General features: G+C 39.0%; 1 protein-coding gene across 1 annotated transcript in view; it reads right to left on the bottom strand.

The window, feature by feature from the left end:
* Positions 1-17301, bottom strand: part of MPPED2 (metallophosphoesterase domain containing 2) — a 102811-nt gene that overhangs the window by 34152 nt on the left and 51358 nt on the right. The window contains exon 4 of the mRNA XM_034065427.1: positions 11380-11605. Coding sequence (XP_033921318.1) covers positions 11380-11605 — 226 coding nt within the window. The remainder of the gene's footprint in view (positions 1-11379; positions 11606-17301) is intronic.

Here is a 17301-nt window from a genome sequence, read left to right as displayed (position 1 = left end):
TGAGCTGGCAAAGAAATACATGATCAACATAACGAAAACTTAACAAAAAATAAATAAAACCAAAGGAACTGTATAGAAAAAATAAATAGGGATCTGGTTTGTGTCTTCTGATACATTTTAAAAATAGATACTTTCCTCCTACAGGGAGGAAACCCTGTATTTAATTAGAAGCATAAGTCATTATGCTTTTATAGTAAGTAATATCTTCTACAATGAAGCTACATTAGATTCTCAGTACATATGCTGTTTATTGTTCAAATTTTATGGTAAGTTCTAATAATAGAAGTGTTACAGTTTGGAGTTTTTTGTCTATATTCCACCAACTCTTAGATTATTTTTTTACACATGCATCAGCAGAAATCTGACTGGTTTTCTATCTACTGCAGAAAAATATACTCTCCCTTAACTGACCCTTTAAAAATTTATGTGGATAGATTTATCTTTAGAACTCTATATAAAAAAGTTTAAAATAGCCCCCTGTGATCAAACCTCGAGTTTTAATGCTTGCATTTAAAGAAAGGTGGGGCAGGTTCTTCTCATCCAAGACACACCTAACAAGTGGTTCTGCTGTGACAGGATCCATGCTGCAACTCCAATTTGCCTTCTGTCCATGTGCAGCCACAAATGTCACTAACTTAAGCCATTTTCTATCGGACTGCAATTATTTTCCTTTCTATTTTCCCTATTTTACAGCAACACAATCAAGACGTAAACATCACAAAAGTGCAGCAGACACATCACTGATTTCATTGCCATTTAAGACAACCCTAGCAAGCTCTGTGCCATGGACTGATGAGGAAAGCACATTAAGCACTTGCAACAGAACATCCAAGTAGACCTGTTTTGCAGCCTGATTAATAGAAACAACCTCCAAGGACTAATCACAAGTCGAGCCCTGTTTTGTAGATTAATAGAACAAAGACACAAGAGAATAGGGAAGGTTACAGGACTGGAATATAAATAAGAGAAGGTGTACACTCTGGGTAGTTTGACTGCTAGTAATTATCAGCTACAGGCACATCCTTACAGTGAGGTTTCACTGCTCTGTGCCTAAAGCAGCTCACACTTCCAGATGGACCATCAGCCTCTGCATTTCTGAATATTTTATTTGGATTTTACCTCCAAGATTTATGAAACAAACCCAAAATCCTTCTCTCAAAGCACACTTTCATCTCACACTTTAAGTATACAACTTAAATTTCTGCTGATATTAAAGAATTACAAAATTTGCAGCTATAAACATGGATCAACAAAAGACATGGATCAACAAAAACAGTATTGACATATAATGAATGACTGTAACTCAAAACATTCTTGCCACTGCAATATGGTAGCAGATGCCAAGACCCAACAGAGATCCCAAATATCCCATCTGACCCTGCAAGGAGGTGTACTCCTCCTGCTGTGCCATCCTGGCCAGAGGATTTTGCTGGCCCTGGCAGGATTCCACTGTATGAGGAAAAGGTACTCAGCCAGGTAAAAGTCCCACAAATAAATGCTTTTGAAACAAACTGCAAGATAAAGAACATTTTTTTCACTACCCGTAATTTTGCTAAAGATCAACAGCAATTAGAAGTTATGCATGACCTATGTGCAGTGTCTACATAAACACCATATGGAAAATTATAGAACTTTTTCATGGCTCTGAGGAAAAGTACTCCTCTGTTTTTGAAAGTACTCAGTTTGAGTGGCTACAACAAAATGTAGTGAAGATAATGGCAACATGGAATGCTTCATCTGTGCCTGTTTCAGAGCTCTAGAACAAGTGCAGGTACCACCCATAGCCAGTGTTCCGTTAAAACACATTCTATCTGCTATCAAAAATCCTGAATGAGCTGAAAATGTTCTTCTAACTTCAGGAAGGGTATCTCTTTAGCTACAGACAGAGTAAACAGTATTTTCAGAGTGATCTCTGCTTGACTTATTTTCATAGTTTCTAATATTCCCCCAAAGCTGTCTCTCTTCCTTTGCCATACACACAAGATCATAAGCAACATCATTCTTGAACGTTATAAATCTAGGAATATATAAGCAAGGATCTTCAGGTTAAGCAATGGAAGATGTTCTTCCTTAAAGTGGTACTTCCTAGGTTTCTCAACAAATAACAAACTGACCTGTATTTACAAACAGAAGAGGGAGAGAAACTTACTGAGAACTGAAAAACAATTTCAGGTACTCATAACCCTGAAGATGAAAGTGTATTGGGGCATTCCATATTAAAAACAGGAACATGTTAGGACTACAGCTTTCAGAGTAGCACTCAGTTTGCTTTTCTTCTCCCATCTTCCTACGATGCAAGACATGGAAACGTCCCAGGCAGCCCAGATGGAACACCAAGAGAGGTGTTAAAGAGAACACCTTTCTAACAGTTTCTTTTTATTACATTCCCAGTTTTGGAAACTAGATGCATTAAAATCTGTGCCAGGAAGGGAGATCAAACGACTCACCCTTCCTTCTTACATAAAACTTTCTTATATAAAGATCAAGGCAATACACAATCCCTAAGTCTATTTCCAGGGTACAAACCCGTTAACCTTAATCAAGAAAGCAGTACAGTCATCAGCTCCAAACATCAGCTTTTGTCATAACGCATAGTGATTCACATTTGTGCACAAATAAACTGGTTGTTTGAAGAACCAGACCACACAACTACACACACGTCAGTCCTACGCATCCAGCAAATGCTGCTGAAGCATGAAAACAGAAGGCAAGAGATCTCCAGAAGTAGAGGACAGATAGGTTGGCAGATCTGCAGGTACAAAACTCCAGTACACACTAAATTACTTGTAAAATAAACACAACATGTTTATTAGATTATTTCAAATCATTACGACCTCATTTTCTAGGAAGCATTATAATTCTTTTGTCAAAGTGGCCCTAGGCACAGGGTTTCCAAGCATGACATGCATGTCAGTAGGTAAGGCTAACAGCTAAGCACATATGTTAAAGGATACTGTGTTTAGTGTTTATCTAAAAGACTGCAGAGGAGAAACACAGAACAGTTACTAGGTAATAACTCCCATTATCTACGCTCAGGTACACTGTACATGCAGGTTACAAAATGATGACCCCGTCTGTGTAAAATTAACTGAGGAGGTAGCAACACTTTGCAGCTTGTGAGGCCTTCTGTACCTACTCAAAGGTTTATGCAACTCAGCCACATCTACGAAGGCACAATGATAAGTTGTTGGCATCTTTCTGCTTGTAAACCACTGCTTAAGCCATCTCTCTGCGTGCACATATACAGACACAGCTGTCAGCCATATTAAAATTTTGATATTTAACTAGTAGAGCCAGCATTCTATGTCAGCAACTCATACTTCAGATGCACACAAACCATAATATAGATTAGCACCTAAACATTTTAGAGGTGGTTATAAATACCCAAAGGTGTCATTGATTTTCCAAATGAATCCGTAAGCATTGACCACTGCTGAAATAAGGTGCCAGATCTATTCTACTGAACGGATTCTCATGAAAACCTGATGAATGTAGCTGTCACTCCTGACCTTTATGTCTATGCTGAGATTCACGATTAGTGTTCTCTTATTTGAAGTGCTTGTGCAATTTCTGCTTTATTTCGTAGCCTCTGTGAATTACTTTAAGTATTTTACACACGTCAGGGTAAAGTTAGCACTCTGATCAATAAGTATTAGATAAATATGACCCAAATCATCTTGAAGACAGTAATGAGAAATCGTATCCTTTACAGGGAGCTAACAAAATCTAGTCACTTGCTACCTGACTTTTTTTAATTAAAAATAAATAGGTTTTCAACTATAATTTCTCTTCCATTTCTATCTCTATCACCACCACATCATATGAGCTTTATCATTAGCTCCACCTGAAGCAACATACATTCTTCCAGTTTCTTTCCTGTTTGTTCTGAATAGATGCATTATGAAGCACACCATCTACAGACTACACCTATTCAACACACCTGACACTACACAAAACAAGACCTACCTTCTCCCCTGTCTTCCCTCTGAATCTCTCATTGTTCCACCAATTCTTGTAAAGAAACTTGAAAGTATCCCTATTTTTCTAATTACAACTTAATTGGATGTAGCTGGTAATTACGTATTTAATTAAAGCTTATTACAAATCTCACTGAGTCATTGAAAATAACATGTCTCCAACATGACATTTAGTACCTCGTTGAAGTGGGTGGTTGGTAAGTGCACTGTGAAGGTATCAGCCCACATAGTCTCTTCTCACTCAGGGTCACAACTCCTGACTTAAGACATTATCCATACATCCAGTGCTTTTAAACCAGCAGCACAGCTGATGACTCCCCAGTAAATGCACTGATGTGTTGTTTAGATCTAGATATCCCACTAGAAACATACAGACATTCATACATATTGGGCTGGATGGACCTTGTTCTTCTAGCGATACATGTAGTCCATCTACCCCTACAGTAAAATCTTGCTTTTAGTTCCTGCTGGGGTCCTAAGGGAGCACCCAGCTGCTCCCTAACTCTTGCTTAGGATATATAGGCAACAAGGGAAAGAAAGTAATGGGGGCTGAAGAGCATCAATACAAAATCTCTTCTGGTATCAGCTTGTCAAAGCTCAAGCCCTTCTCTTACTGCTCCATTCCCCTATTATGAAGGTGGCTGTCCCCAGGTGAAGTAATTTTCAGCTAACCTTAACATCATGGTATTCTCAGTTTTGTGTTTTCTTCCCTTCTGCACGAGATGACCACAAAGAGGTACAGTGCACACACAGATAGAAGAAAATGGAAAAGTAGGAGTCCTGAACTGTGGAAGCTGCACAGAAGGATTTAATCAAGCAAGCATCAACACACAGCACTGAGCCAAATCCTGTAAGGAAGAGCATTATCTCCACATTTGCATTAACTCTCACCATCTCTCCTCTTTCCCCAGCTCCAATTTTTTTCAGGGGGTCCAGACCTTATCCCAAGATGAAGTCTACAGCAGCAGAGCTAAACATTCCACAAGTTCTGTAGTATTTCAGTTAATCCCCACTCTTCCTAATTCTAAGCACTCTGTTATTCCAGTGCTCTGCACAAGGAAATCAAACTTCTTGTTTCTGGACAGCTAGCAAGTAAAAAACACAAAAGCAAAGCACAACTACCAATACAAGCCAACTAGCGGGTTTTTTTATGTGCAACTTGTATATCAAAATGACCTTGCTGCAGAGCAAACCACACTTCAACAGGAGACCACCATAAATAGTTAGCCCCTAAATGGCACAGCTCATGATTATTCTGCCTGTTGGAGTTTTTGCTGAATTCCAGTAATATGGAGCAGGAATTATAGATGCCAAGCAGATTCCTACCATCATGTTTAGTACTGCTCTGAAGGAATTCAAATCCCTGTTTCCCCACTAGGAGAGATTCAAAAAGTTAGGAGAGCCACTGTTTTACGTCTGTTTTAACTGGCTAGACTTCCACCCACAAATGGACACAAACACAGTCTGTGTGTTACACTAGTAATGAATACTCTGAAGGTTAAGAGGCTTCATGATCTGCCCCAGTGCCTTGATGCAGAGCTTTCCAAAGAATTACCTAAAACAGGTTAGCATCATAGCATTAAAAATTACTTATGAGATATTACATTTAAAATTACAGCATTCCACTACTGATTAAAAAAAAAAGAGAGAGAAAAAGAAAGTTTTTAAAAGTTAACAGGATTTTTTTTTTACTTAGAACTGAATCTGATATCAAGGAGACTGAAAAAAAATCAGTGACATTCCCAACAAGGCAAAAATGTAAATAAACCACTGCAATTCTAGACCAAGGGGAATACATTCTTCGATCCTAAAATGAGACTTCAAGGACTAGTGCCAAGAAAAATGAAACAGAAGCCTGCACCTTTAAACACAATCATGCTGCAGTGATGGTGTGTTTGTTTAACACACAGACAGAAGACTTCAGCCTTTGCCAATTCCTTTCTCAGTTGCCAACGTCTACTGCATAAATGCCAGAACTGCTGAAAAACTGGTACAACACCAACAGTCTTGTCCAGCATCCCCCTGGTTTCCTCACTACTAAATAGCAATGAAGAACTTTATTGCTGAGTATTCCAATTTCTATTCCTCCCTTTTTCAGGCACAAGCTAATCACCAGCTAAGACTATAAAAATAAAAGAAATTAGATCCACTCCAACCCATCAGTATATCTGAATCCCATCGTGTGAGTTGCCAATTGGTTTTTCACTACTCACACTCAATATCTGCTGTTAATTTGCTTGCTATTTCAAGAACATGAAGACTGTCAGCAAAATCCGTGATGCATTACAAAACTCATAATTGAAAAGCGAAAAAAAATCAGGATCTGATGCTTTTCTGACAGGATAAACACGAAGTCTGAAAACACTGATCGGTGCAAGGGACAGCTACTAACTTGGAGCTACTTGTATTAAAATATCATTGCAAATGAAGCAGAGAAGGAAAGAGTGTTAGAAATAATTTCAAACTGATGCAAACCCTCAGAATGGCTAAAAAGGGGCTAAAAAGGGAATAACAAAAATGCACCAGTGTCCTTAAAGGAGATGGCTGAACCTATCCTTACTTTCTTAAGGCTGCATTATCTATGCCAATTAAAATTTTGCTTCTGAAAAAGAGTTGGGGCACTTCCTCTGGAGTTACTAAAAAAAGCAAATTAAAGCCTTGGCTTTGCAGAGGTGAGCGACAGCGAGCCGTTTGTTCTTGACCTCTGTATCACCCTACAGATCAAATTCCTGGACATAGGAAAAACCCGCTAGTATTCATTAAAAGCAACTAGGAGGCCAGCTTTGTGCTTCTGTTCTTGAGCCTGAACAAGCTACAACTTAACAAACGTCAGGATATTGCTCAACAATGCTGCTGTTCCTGTCTGAAGGGAAGAGCTTTATTCCTGGCCTCATTCAGGATGAATTGATTTTCATCACGATGATGTAAATTACAGATTTCAGTAATTATTTAAATAGTCGATTCTAATCTTTTACATTTGTGCTTATCAGTTATTTCTATAATGTTGATTCCATTAACCATTAAAATGTATTGATTTATACTGAATTAGCTTTTATATTAAACATTTTTTTCACTCAAAAAGATTCCTCTATAGTTATCTAAATAAATGTATATGCTGAAAGTTTGGATCTTCAGTTTTACTTTTCATTCTGCTTGCTATAGGTGGAATTTGCTAATGTGTTAATACCTACAAATAATGTAAATGATTGCTTTATTGGATTATGTTTTGCTTATAGCTTGTGTCTTTTTGTGGCATTTTTATGGGGAACAGGATTTAAATTCCATAAATAAGCCTACTGCCTCAATATTCATGATATTAACCACCATTCATTTCTACATAACAAAGTTTATCAGAATACTTTTTCATTTTAACTATTTTTGTCTTTCAAACCAACCAAAAAAGTTACCTGTAGAGCTGAATAGCAGAACAAAACAAAACGGGAAAAATTACTCTCCCTGACCAATTGTTTCTGTCAAAACGTGGCTTAAACGAATTCTGGCTCCATTTAACTGCAGTTCTCTGGTGGTTTGAACACTTTTAAAGCTTCATTAGAAAACAGGCATTGCTAGAATATTTGTATTCAAACGTCTATAGCATACTTGAGTAAATTCAGTCCTTAGCATGGATGAACAATTCCAAATATAATTTAAAAAAACACACGTATTTTAAAATAACATTTGAATTTAAATAAAACTTATACATATTCAGCACCCGAAGCTGCAGTAAAAACAGACTGTCTCCCCTTACCCTTTTACAGACACATCAGTATGAGTTATGTTTATGTATACTTCACAAAGGGAGTACTGAGATTTAAAAATTCATATATCCATTACTGTCTGTATTTTTGCCCTGTTCAGTAAGTAGCCTCAATCTCAAATTTCCAAAGTAGAAAATGTTTCCCTTGGAATCTAAAAGAGATTTGACTGCATAAGCTATCAATAATTTCCCCACCAAACAAGCCAGATTCAGAGGACAAAGTTAGAAGGAAGGAGGGAAATGTTTTTGTGGATTGTTATCTAGAGACCAAATGGAAAACCTTCAGCCATTTTGCTCCTTCGAGGTACATCAAAAATCTCCTATTTAAGGTGTGAAAATGTCAAGTTACATTCTCCAGCTCTGAAAATGAGCTGAGCTCCCAATGTGATTCATGTTCCACCCTTGCTCTTTCCTGCTTTAGGGGCCGATACTCTTGTTTTCAGCTTCCCTCTAGCTAATGCCATTTAATACTCTCAGAACCATCAGGCTAAATTCAAATTTTCTGCTCCTCAGAGGCTGTTGATATGCACCACCACACATTCCAATTGCAAATACACATGAATGCTCCCGTGTGTTGTAAGTTATTTTCCACATACAAATTCTACCGAATTGTAAGTTAGGAGGCGCTACTTGAATTCTCTTAAGTTTCTAGAAAGCTTTCAGATGTACCATGAGTAATAACACTTAATGAATATGGACTGATGTTTCTTTTCTGTAGTTACACTGGGTTGGCAATTTAAATTTTCTAAATAGACAGATGACTTATAGCCAGTTTCCCCACTATTCTGGCAATTACTTCCTAGAAACCCCTGACAGGCTGAAACCTCCAGAATCACAGCTGTTATTCTTGGTTTGATCCCTCTTTTTAAATTAAAACCAGTAGCTTTATCAGCAAATGAGATTTTTTTCCCTCTGGAAATACTTACAAAAATGCACATAAATTGAATATGCCAAGTTATCTCATTTTTAGGGTGGGTGCATCTTCTGGGTTAATGACCAGGGTTCCACTTCTGTGACAGAACTAATTGGGATAAGGAGGCCATAAATACATACACCCCTCACTCCCCCCAACTTCTCTTCCTCTGGGGTAATATGAAGATTTATAGTAGTAGAGTGAGATGTGATGGGAGGGGAAGGAGAAAAAAAAATCTAAGAAGTGCTAACAGGCTTCTCTGATCATTCTATCTAAGTTTCCACGCACAGAACAGATTTGAAACAGATTTTTCTAGTATCTGATGCGACTTCTCCTTCCTCTCTCTCTCAAAGACCAATCAAAATGCAGAAACTGTCTGAATTTTCATATTTTACAGGAAATTACATTGTTTGGGGGAAGAAAAGAGAGAAAAGCGACTGCATCTCTATGCTCCAAACACAGACTAGCTGATCTAAGAAGCTATATTCAAAATGATAGCCTTAAATCTATATCAACAGGTGCTTAAGACATGCTTTGATAACAGTTTCACAGGTAAACACAAACAAAACATCCTCCAAGAGGGAGAAGCCTGTACCTGGTTGGAGCTCAGCATGCCTTTCTAGAAATCAAGCTTCATTTCCCATTGATTGCTACTTGGAAAAATCCAGTTATTAATGGATTATAGGGAGGAATAATTAAGATTTGTCTTCCATGACTAGGTCAGAATACACATGCCATCCACTTGTTGTGGTCAAAACAACTCAGTCCCTTGATGTGGCATCCCATAATATTTCAGAACATTCTAAATCCACGCATATAGCTGCAAAATGAAACTTCCAAATGCAGCAGAGACAAAGGGATAACAGACTGCCTACAGGCTATTACTAAAAAAAATAAAAATCATCTGAAATATCTTTTAAGATAAGTTCTAACCTGAATTAAGATAATCTTTCCCAATTAGCTAATACTGCAGGTTTTAGCGTTTGGTTTGGGGTTTCGGAAGGACTTTTTTGTCATTTTTTTAATTCAGCAATGTGAGGCTGATTTAAACTACTAGCTAAAGGCTATGACTTAAATTTAAAGAATTAGAAGTTTCAGTCACACGTGTGAGATAGGAAGTTAGACCACAGTTTTCTAGCCAGTACTTATGTACAAAATATGACCCAAAAAAAGCATTGTCAGAAGCATCAGTGTGTGTGGTGTTGTATGCATCACCAAGGCCTGCAGGCCAAGAAAACAGCCAATAAAGATGAGATGAAGGGGAAAATTTCTAGGTTTCCTCCATCCTTTGGTTAAACCCCTGCCATTCTCGCTTCCTTTCCTACTTTCACCTTTAAAGCAAGCCTTATGTCAAAAATGTAAGTTATAAACTTAGATAAACCCTTCTTATATACGTGCATAAATTCGCACCTAAGTACTTCAGCTGACAATTAAGAATGCTGAGTAGCGTAAAGGCTATCACCACCAATGAAGTTCAGGTTTCTGGCAGAGCCTGAAAGGACTGTAGCTAGTTTTAGTGTGAGAATTTAAAACAAGTGTTACCCAAGACTCGACACACATGGATATCAGGCACCACAACTGAAGAACATGTAGGAAAAATAAGGAAGAGTCTCCTTAGTACAAAACTGGTCAGTGTATGCTTGGCACAGGGGTGGAATGAGATCAAAACTGGGTCGAATTTTCCTTATCACAACCTTACAAGTAAAAGAAAACAATGCCTAGAGCTGATCAGAAACAATGCTTAACTCACCTGCTGCCTTGTACCTTGTGCTATGTGGGTGTTGAATGCTGTCATACTGATCTATTAGCACAGCAAACATAAATACCTAAACAGTGCACAACAAATATAATGCATCTTCCCTAATATATACTAAGATGCACTTAATCCACAAGCACAGTGTGGATACTGAGTCCACAATTTTTAAGGGTATTCAGCAGGCAGAATAGAAATAGTTGCAATTCCTTTAATCTTATGTCACACACATAGCTAAAGAGAGCCTATTTATACACACAAAAAAAAGGGGGGGGGGGGGGGGGGGGGAGCAATTATTTTAGGGTATGTCATGGGTTCAGCAGTAGCTCATGCTCTGCCAGTGAGGAGGGAGAGATAGGGCGCCTGGTCTGGGCTAGTCGGGGAGGTATTCCATACCACAGCACGTCCTGCTTGGGGAGGGGACTGGAAGCTAGCCGGGAGGGAAGGAGTTAACACGCCGGGCTGAGCTCGGGAAGGGAAGGGGAAGCTCGGGCTGGGGCTTCCGGCTGTGGGGTTCCGGCTGCTGGCCTCGTGGCGGCGGGTGGTATCGTATTCTCTCTCTCTGTTTGTCTCCTCTAACTTTGATTTGTTATTGGTACCGGTAGTTTACTTCTGTTATACCTTGATTGCTGGACTGATTTTACCTCGATCCGTGGGAGTTGTATCCCTCCGGCTCTCCTTCCCATCCCTCCGGGAGTGGGAAGGAGAGGGGGGGGAAGGGGAACAGAGGGGGAACTGTGCAGATTTAGTTTAAACCGTTTTTATCTCAATCCGTGGGGGCTACATTCTTTAGATTCTTCTTCCTAACTCTCCGGGAGTAGGGAGACTTGATTTAAACCACGACAGGGTAGTTTACATCTTAAGTTTGATACTTATCTGCAAGGCAATGCAACAGATCAGCTTCATGCATTTTCAACAGGAATGATTCCTGCTGTGGATCAAGTAATCAACAGCAAAGAAAGTTTAAACTGAGACTTACCACGGGGCACCATATATTCGGAATCCTTTAACTGTTACTTCTGAATCTTGTAAGTAAATACTATTTGTCAGGAGTGACTGAACATTGTCAAAGTCCTCTGGTTTCAATTTGGACACAGAGGGAAAGCGGTAGTAATCTTGTTTAACAAGGTCTGCCATGAATTCCTTATCAAATGTCAGTTCATGATTCCCAGCAATCACTATTTTATATTCATATGGTAGGTTTCCTGAAATAACAAAAAAGAGGACTTAATTAGCACATTTTCCTCCCACTTCAGCATTGCTGGCACAATAAGTAGACAGCTAGCAGTGACAAAATGAAATATCCCAGGTCTACGTGCATCTCCATGCCGAGCAGAAGTTATTAATGCTGTTCCTCTTCAGTTGAATGAAACTGTGTTAAAATGCAGAATAATATCACACAAAGTAACGCCATAATAAAAAGAACGTACTGCTAAACAAATCAAGCTGGTAGGCACCACACCAGCTCCAAAGGTAGCACAAACCACCACTGCTCCCTTTCTTTCAGTCGAGTTCATGCTAATTTAGGTTAGTCTAAGATTAGGCAGCTGGTGCTGCCGTTTTTTAAATTATGCCTTTATTTTGGTTCGTGTTCAGACAGCATTTATTCCAAACCTAGCCTGTTTTCCAAAGCTTCAATTCCCTTGCAATGGACTTCCACTTCATTACTATTATTCAGTTTATAGTAGTATCTCCTTTCTGTAAGGAGCACACATGTAGAAGAAACCATGAAACTCAGATATCTAAGTGAGACGTAAGGTGGGATAAAGGAAACGTGGCTAATCAGTTTACTGTGATGGTCAGAGATAAGAATGCAGGCTTGACCACCCCAATTCAGAGCAACTATTCCTGTTGCTTGGAAGGAAAGAGGCACGGATCAAGCTCATGGAGCCAGATTTTTGGAGTTCAGAGACAGATTTTCAAGCACTCGTTACCAACAGTCAGTGCCAAATCTTCCAAATAAACATACTGAGTGCTGAACTCCCTTAAAAACATGGTCACATACTGTGGTGTCTTCAGAGGTTTAGTTCTTTTACAAAACCTGACCCACTGTGACTTGCCAAAAAACACACCTAAGTTTACTTCAAAGCTAATTTCTACTGCCTGATTTCCTAGTCTTATAGTAAATAATTTATTTTGGTGTTTAATCCTAATTATCATTTACAAAGGGATGGTTGTGGTCTTTTGCTTGCTTTGTGGTTTATTGGATTGTTGTTTTTTTCCAAAAAGGCAGAAAAATATATGTGGAAATGTCTGTGGAACACCCTTCTAGTTCTGGTACTCTCAACAGGTGCCCTGAGGAACACGGATGCTACGTATTTCTCATGAACACAGCTCTCCTAAATAGATGTGGCTTTGCTAATTTAAATCATGTCTTTCAACTTTCAAAACTGTTCAGGTTTGTGTTGGTTTTTTGTTGTTTTTTTTCTAAGGAAGTTTCAAAGCAAAGTTGCAAGTATTTACAATAAGATTAACTTATCCCTAAATAACACAGGGAACAAGTCAAACCCATCTGGTTTTCAATATTTACAGCACGGAAACAGAAATCAAACAAGATATGTATACAAACACTATCTTTGCAAAATTAGGTAATTCTGGATAGAAAAAAACAAAAATCTACAAATTCCCTGGGGAAAAAAAGCCAACCAAACAACAACAACAAAAAACAACAACAAAAAACAACAACAAAAACAAACAACAAACTTCCAAGCAGAAATCTTCAGAGGCACCTGACATATGAACAAAATGCAGATAATATATATTCATAACTCCGCAGCTCTGCATTAGAGTAAAAGGTGGGGGAGATGAAACAAATGCTCCTCTGCAGTTTATGCTTCACTCCTTTCTCTCTTCCCTTTCACTCTGCTACAGGCTGTTCTGCAATTCATTTTTATTTAAAAACTCAATGTGACAGGTACCTACAGTCCCTTCTCTCTGTGACTCCTGGGCACAAGGTAAAATTGCTATTTTCTCCTCTCTCAGGAACCATAAAAGATACCACCGGCATGAAATTTGATACACTTGTCATAACTATCAATCCCCCAAAACAAGCTAGATGTGATAAAATTCTCAGAGAAGTAGGATGGAGAAGTTAAATTCAGGTTTCTGCCAAGCTGTCAGCATTTGCCAGTCTTAGCAGAGAAAACGTCCTATCTCACTGGATAAACGTCCAAGTTTTTAAGTTTCTCCCATTTATTTTGATAAATTAAGTCTGGAACATTTTTGCTTGAAGTTAATGTAGGGTTTTTTATCTTGGCACCTTGAAAAAGAGGACTTGCCTTGAAGAGACACAGGACATAAACAGACAAACCAATGGTGCTGTGAATATTAGAACATATATACATATGATATTATGCATCTTAAATAAGCACCTGAAATCCATAGGGAAAACCAAATAGTATTTACTGCAATTAGAGGCTCCACTTGGTCACCTCTTGAGAACCAGGATGGGGAGACCTGGGAGAGAAGAGGGAACATGGCCCCCAATGAAAATTCAGCATCTATCAACACTGAGGAATAAGGCAAAACATGCCCAGAAGGAGAAACCTCACTGGTACCAAAGTGCATCGACATCTACATGCAAGCTCTAGCTCATCACACCCATTGCCTGTGAGCTGGACAGTAACCAGTGCTGGCTGCAGCCCCAGTTCCCCCATCCAACAAGACGAGACATGCTTCACTCCGTATGACCACTGGATGGGCACCAAGGTCTGACCCAGGTCCCTAGCTAGCTCCCCGACTCCATAACCATTCACATTTTGCTGGCAATGAGCAACACCGCTCATCAAAACACAAATGCAGCAAAAGACAGGCCCAAGCAAAGGGGAGCAGCAAGAGGAAGCCGAATCCATTCCTTTCCCCTTCCCTGAGGAAGGGTTATACAGCACTAATCACAGTAATAAATTACCTGCAATCACGTTAACTATTTATTTGTCGCATTCAGGTTTTCCCTTCCTGAAAGGCCCTGTGGCAGTGCACAACATTTATTGTCTCTGATACAATTTATGAAATATTTTTGAGTGTTTTCTTTTGGCAGCCCTGCCCTTTGTTTATAATCTGCTGACCTTCTGTGTTTAATATGGAAGCATGAACAGTCACACAAAAATCTCTTACTCCATGGTATTTCAGTTTCATTTTGACCTGATTAATCTCTGCACATATACCTCTCTACAGTCTGTACAAAGAGATGCAGTTGCACAGTACGCAGGCTGAAAGACATTTCCTCACTTTCTTTCACTAAACTTTTGTGAGCTACATTTGGTCTTTGTTAGTCTGATTTCCTAACTTTTAAATTTTCCATCATATACCAGTAATATTATTAATTATAATTTTTACTGTGAATCTAGAAAACAGAACTGTAGGAAAATAGTTTGGACTGTTTGGTAGCACAAGTACTTCACAACCCCAATTATGAACTCCTAGGGTTATAACTGAGCTCAAATTCAGAATAGTTAAATGTTTAACAGGTGAGATCAAGAGGCTAAACTTAAAGCTACTAAAACTGATTAGGACACCAAGTCTGTGGAGACACTTATATTGGACTATTTGAAATCTGTAATATTTATGTATGTGAATACATGTGTGTGTGTGTGTGTGAAGGTGTGTATCTTAATAAATATTTATATTTTGGCTAAGATATTTTACAACCCCTGTCCTCAAAGTAGAAGCAAGATGCAGGCATCGATCAAGAAAATCTTCTAGAAGATGGTGGGGTGGAAGGGTTGTTGGTTTTTCTTTAACCTACATATGTAGGTGTTCCAATGGGTTTCTTAAAATTCCTAGGAAACCTTAATCTGTTGAACAACTACTGCCACTTTAATAGCATGCTACACATGTACTTCATGAGTACAATTTAGTCACACAGCCCAAGTTCTGTGGAGCTGCCAGACATGAAAAGAAGCCTGGCTCGCAATGAATGTTAACTGCCAAGTCCCTATAAAAATAGAAAATCGCATTATTTTTAAAATACTGTTACCTAAAAAACCCACAACGAGTAAAAGAAATAATGGGATATAGCTGTCTATGTAGTGGTAGAAACCTGCATTTACACACAAATGCTATGCAAGTACTTTTGATGTGAAGCTCTGCATATGCATAAGCATGCATCAACTATTCAAACCCCACAACACTTCCATGAAATCCAAAGCATTTCCATGCTCATTTCAGAGCCTCGCAGATCCTTTGGCCATATGCTGTGAAATAGGTTGACAAACCTTGACGTATAAATCTTAATCCCTTCAGAAAGAGGGACAGATACCTATGCAAGTGAATCACCTCATATTTATGGTGTATCATATATGCTTCAGAAGTGCAAAATTGGTCGTGGAGCATTCACCTATAACCAACCACATACACATCAAGAGACAAACCCTGAAGGAGCAGACCTTGTGTCATTCCTTCCAGCCCTGGGCAGCAGGCAAGGACAACCAGCAGAACCTGCTGCTGGCTCAGCAGCTCTGTAATTCTTCATGCAGGTTTCTCATGGAAAGCCCACTTCATCTCATGGGCATGGTTGCTCTCTCTTCCCAGCATTTACAAGCACAACTGCAATAAACAGGCTCCTTCAAGCTTTTTAAAAGAAAAAGTGTCTCAAAGGCTCTGATTTCTCCTTTGTCAGTGGCAAGTCAGCTATACTGTAGAAGTACAGCTATATAGGCTCAAGGTTTTGGTGAGACTTCTCTCACCAACAATCAGCTGCAGGTACTGAGATCCAAAAATGGTTAGGAAAAACAAACATCTTTTCCACAATGAGACTGACCCACTGACTGTCAAAATATTTTGACTATTTTAATCAAACAGCCTTCACAAAAAGTCCTCACTGGAATAGCTAGAATTGACATCAACCAACATACTGACTGAAAATATAATCCATGAATTTCTATGCATTTTACCTCAGCTTCTGTAGAAATCTACAGAACAAAACAATTGAAACCAAAAAAGCAGGCAAATAAAAGACAGATCATGCACAAAACCCAGAACATGCTTCTAAAGATATACGAAGAACTGAAGTACAAGATCTCTCAAGATTTTCCTAATGGAAAGTATTCCACCAGCTTTTTAAACTACTATCAGTTCAGATGCCTCTTTGTTGTTTTTTTTTCCTCCAAAAGAAAATTTTGGAGAAGAAAAAATAAAAGCAAAACACACGCAGTCAACACAGCAAGAGGAGCATATGAATGGAAGTTTAACTGTTTTGCCTTTATGCAAAGAAAACATCAGGCCACAGCACAGGGAGAAGCAGAGGCTGAGACCCTTGAATTCCTGTGATAAATCTAAAGCTTGTACATTAAAGCTCCCCTTTGTTGAAAACGCTGTTAGACACAACAAAACAGAAATGTTAGGTAAGTGCAAGCTCTGCCTCTGACCTTTCACTCTGTAACCGTCAGGCTTCATTAATTTCCACAAGGCCTGACAGCTCTAGCGTTAATACTCACACTTGCGGATCGAGCCACACAGCAGGTTCAGACTGCTACCTTCTCCTCTGAAACTCATGCATTAGGATTTCTTCCATGCTGGCAATGGAAAACCAAGTCTAAGAAACATTAAACACAAAAAACTACGTTACAATAATGCCACGGTTGAGTCATAAACCCATGAAAGCAAGGAAGTACTGAGTGAATCAGTGCCTCTAACTTGGCTACACAGTGCCAACCTCCTGCAGCAAATACGGTCCTCTCTGAGCCACCACAGAACCAGCATACTCAAAACCAAGTGCTTCCACTCATTCTCACTCCCATAGGTAAATACAGGGAATTTTGCACAACACTGGGCTGTAACATAGCCAAGTGCAGCATGAACCCTGAAGCAGGGCTGCACACGCTGCACAACCTAATGATTTAATGATGCTCTGACACTGGTAACAATTCCTTGCTTTTACGTATTTATGTCTCAACCACAACAT

This window comes from Melopsittacus undulatus, chromosome 8 (genome assembly GCF_012275295.1).
Source record: "Melopsittacus undulatus isolate bMelUnd1 chromosome 8, bMelUnd1.mat.Z, whole genome shotgun sequence".
Taxonomy (NCBI): domain Eukaryota; kingdom Metazoa; phylum Chordata; class Aves; order Psittaciformes; family Psittaculidae; genus Melopsittacus; species Melopsittacus undulatus.
This window is presented reverse-complemented; position numbering and strand designations above follow the sequence as displayed.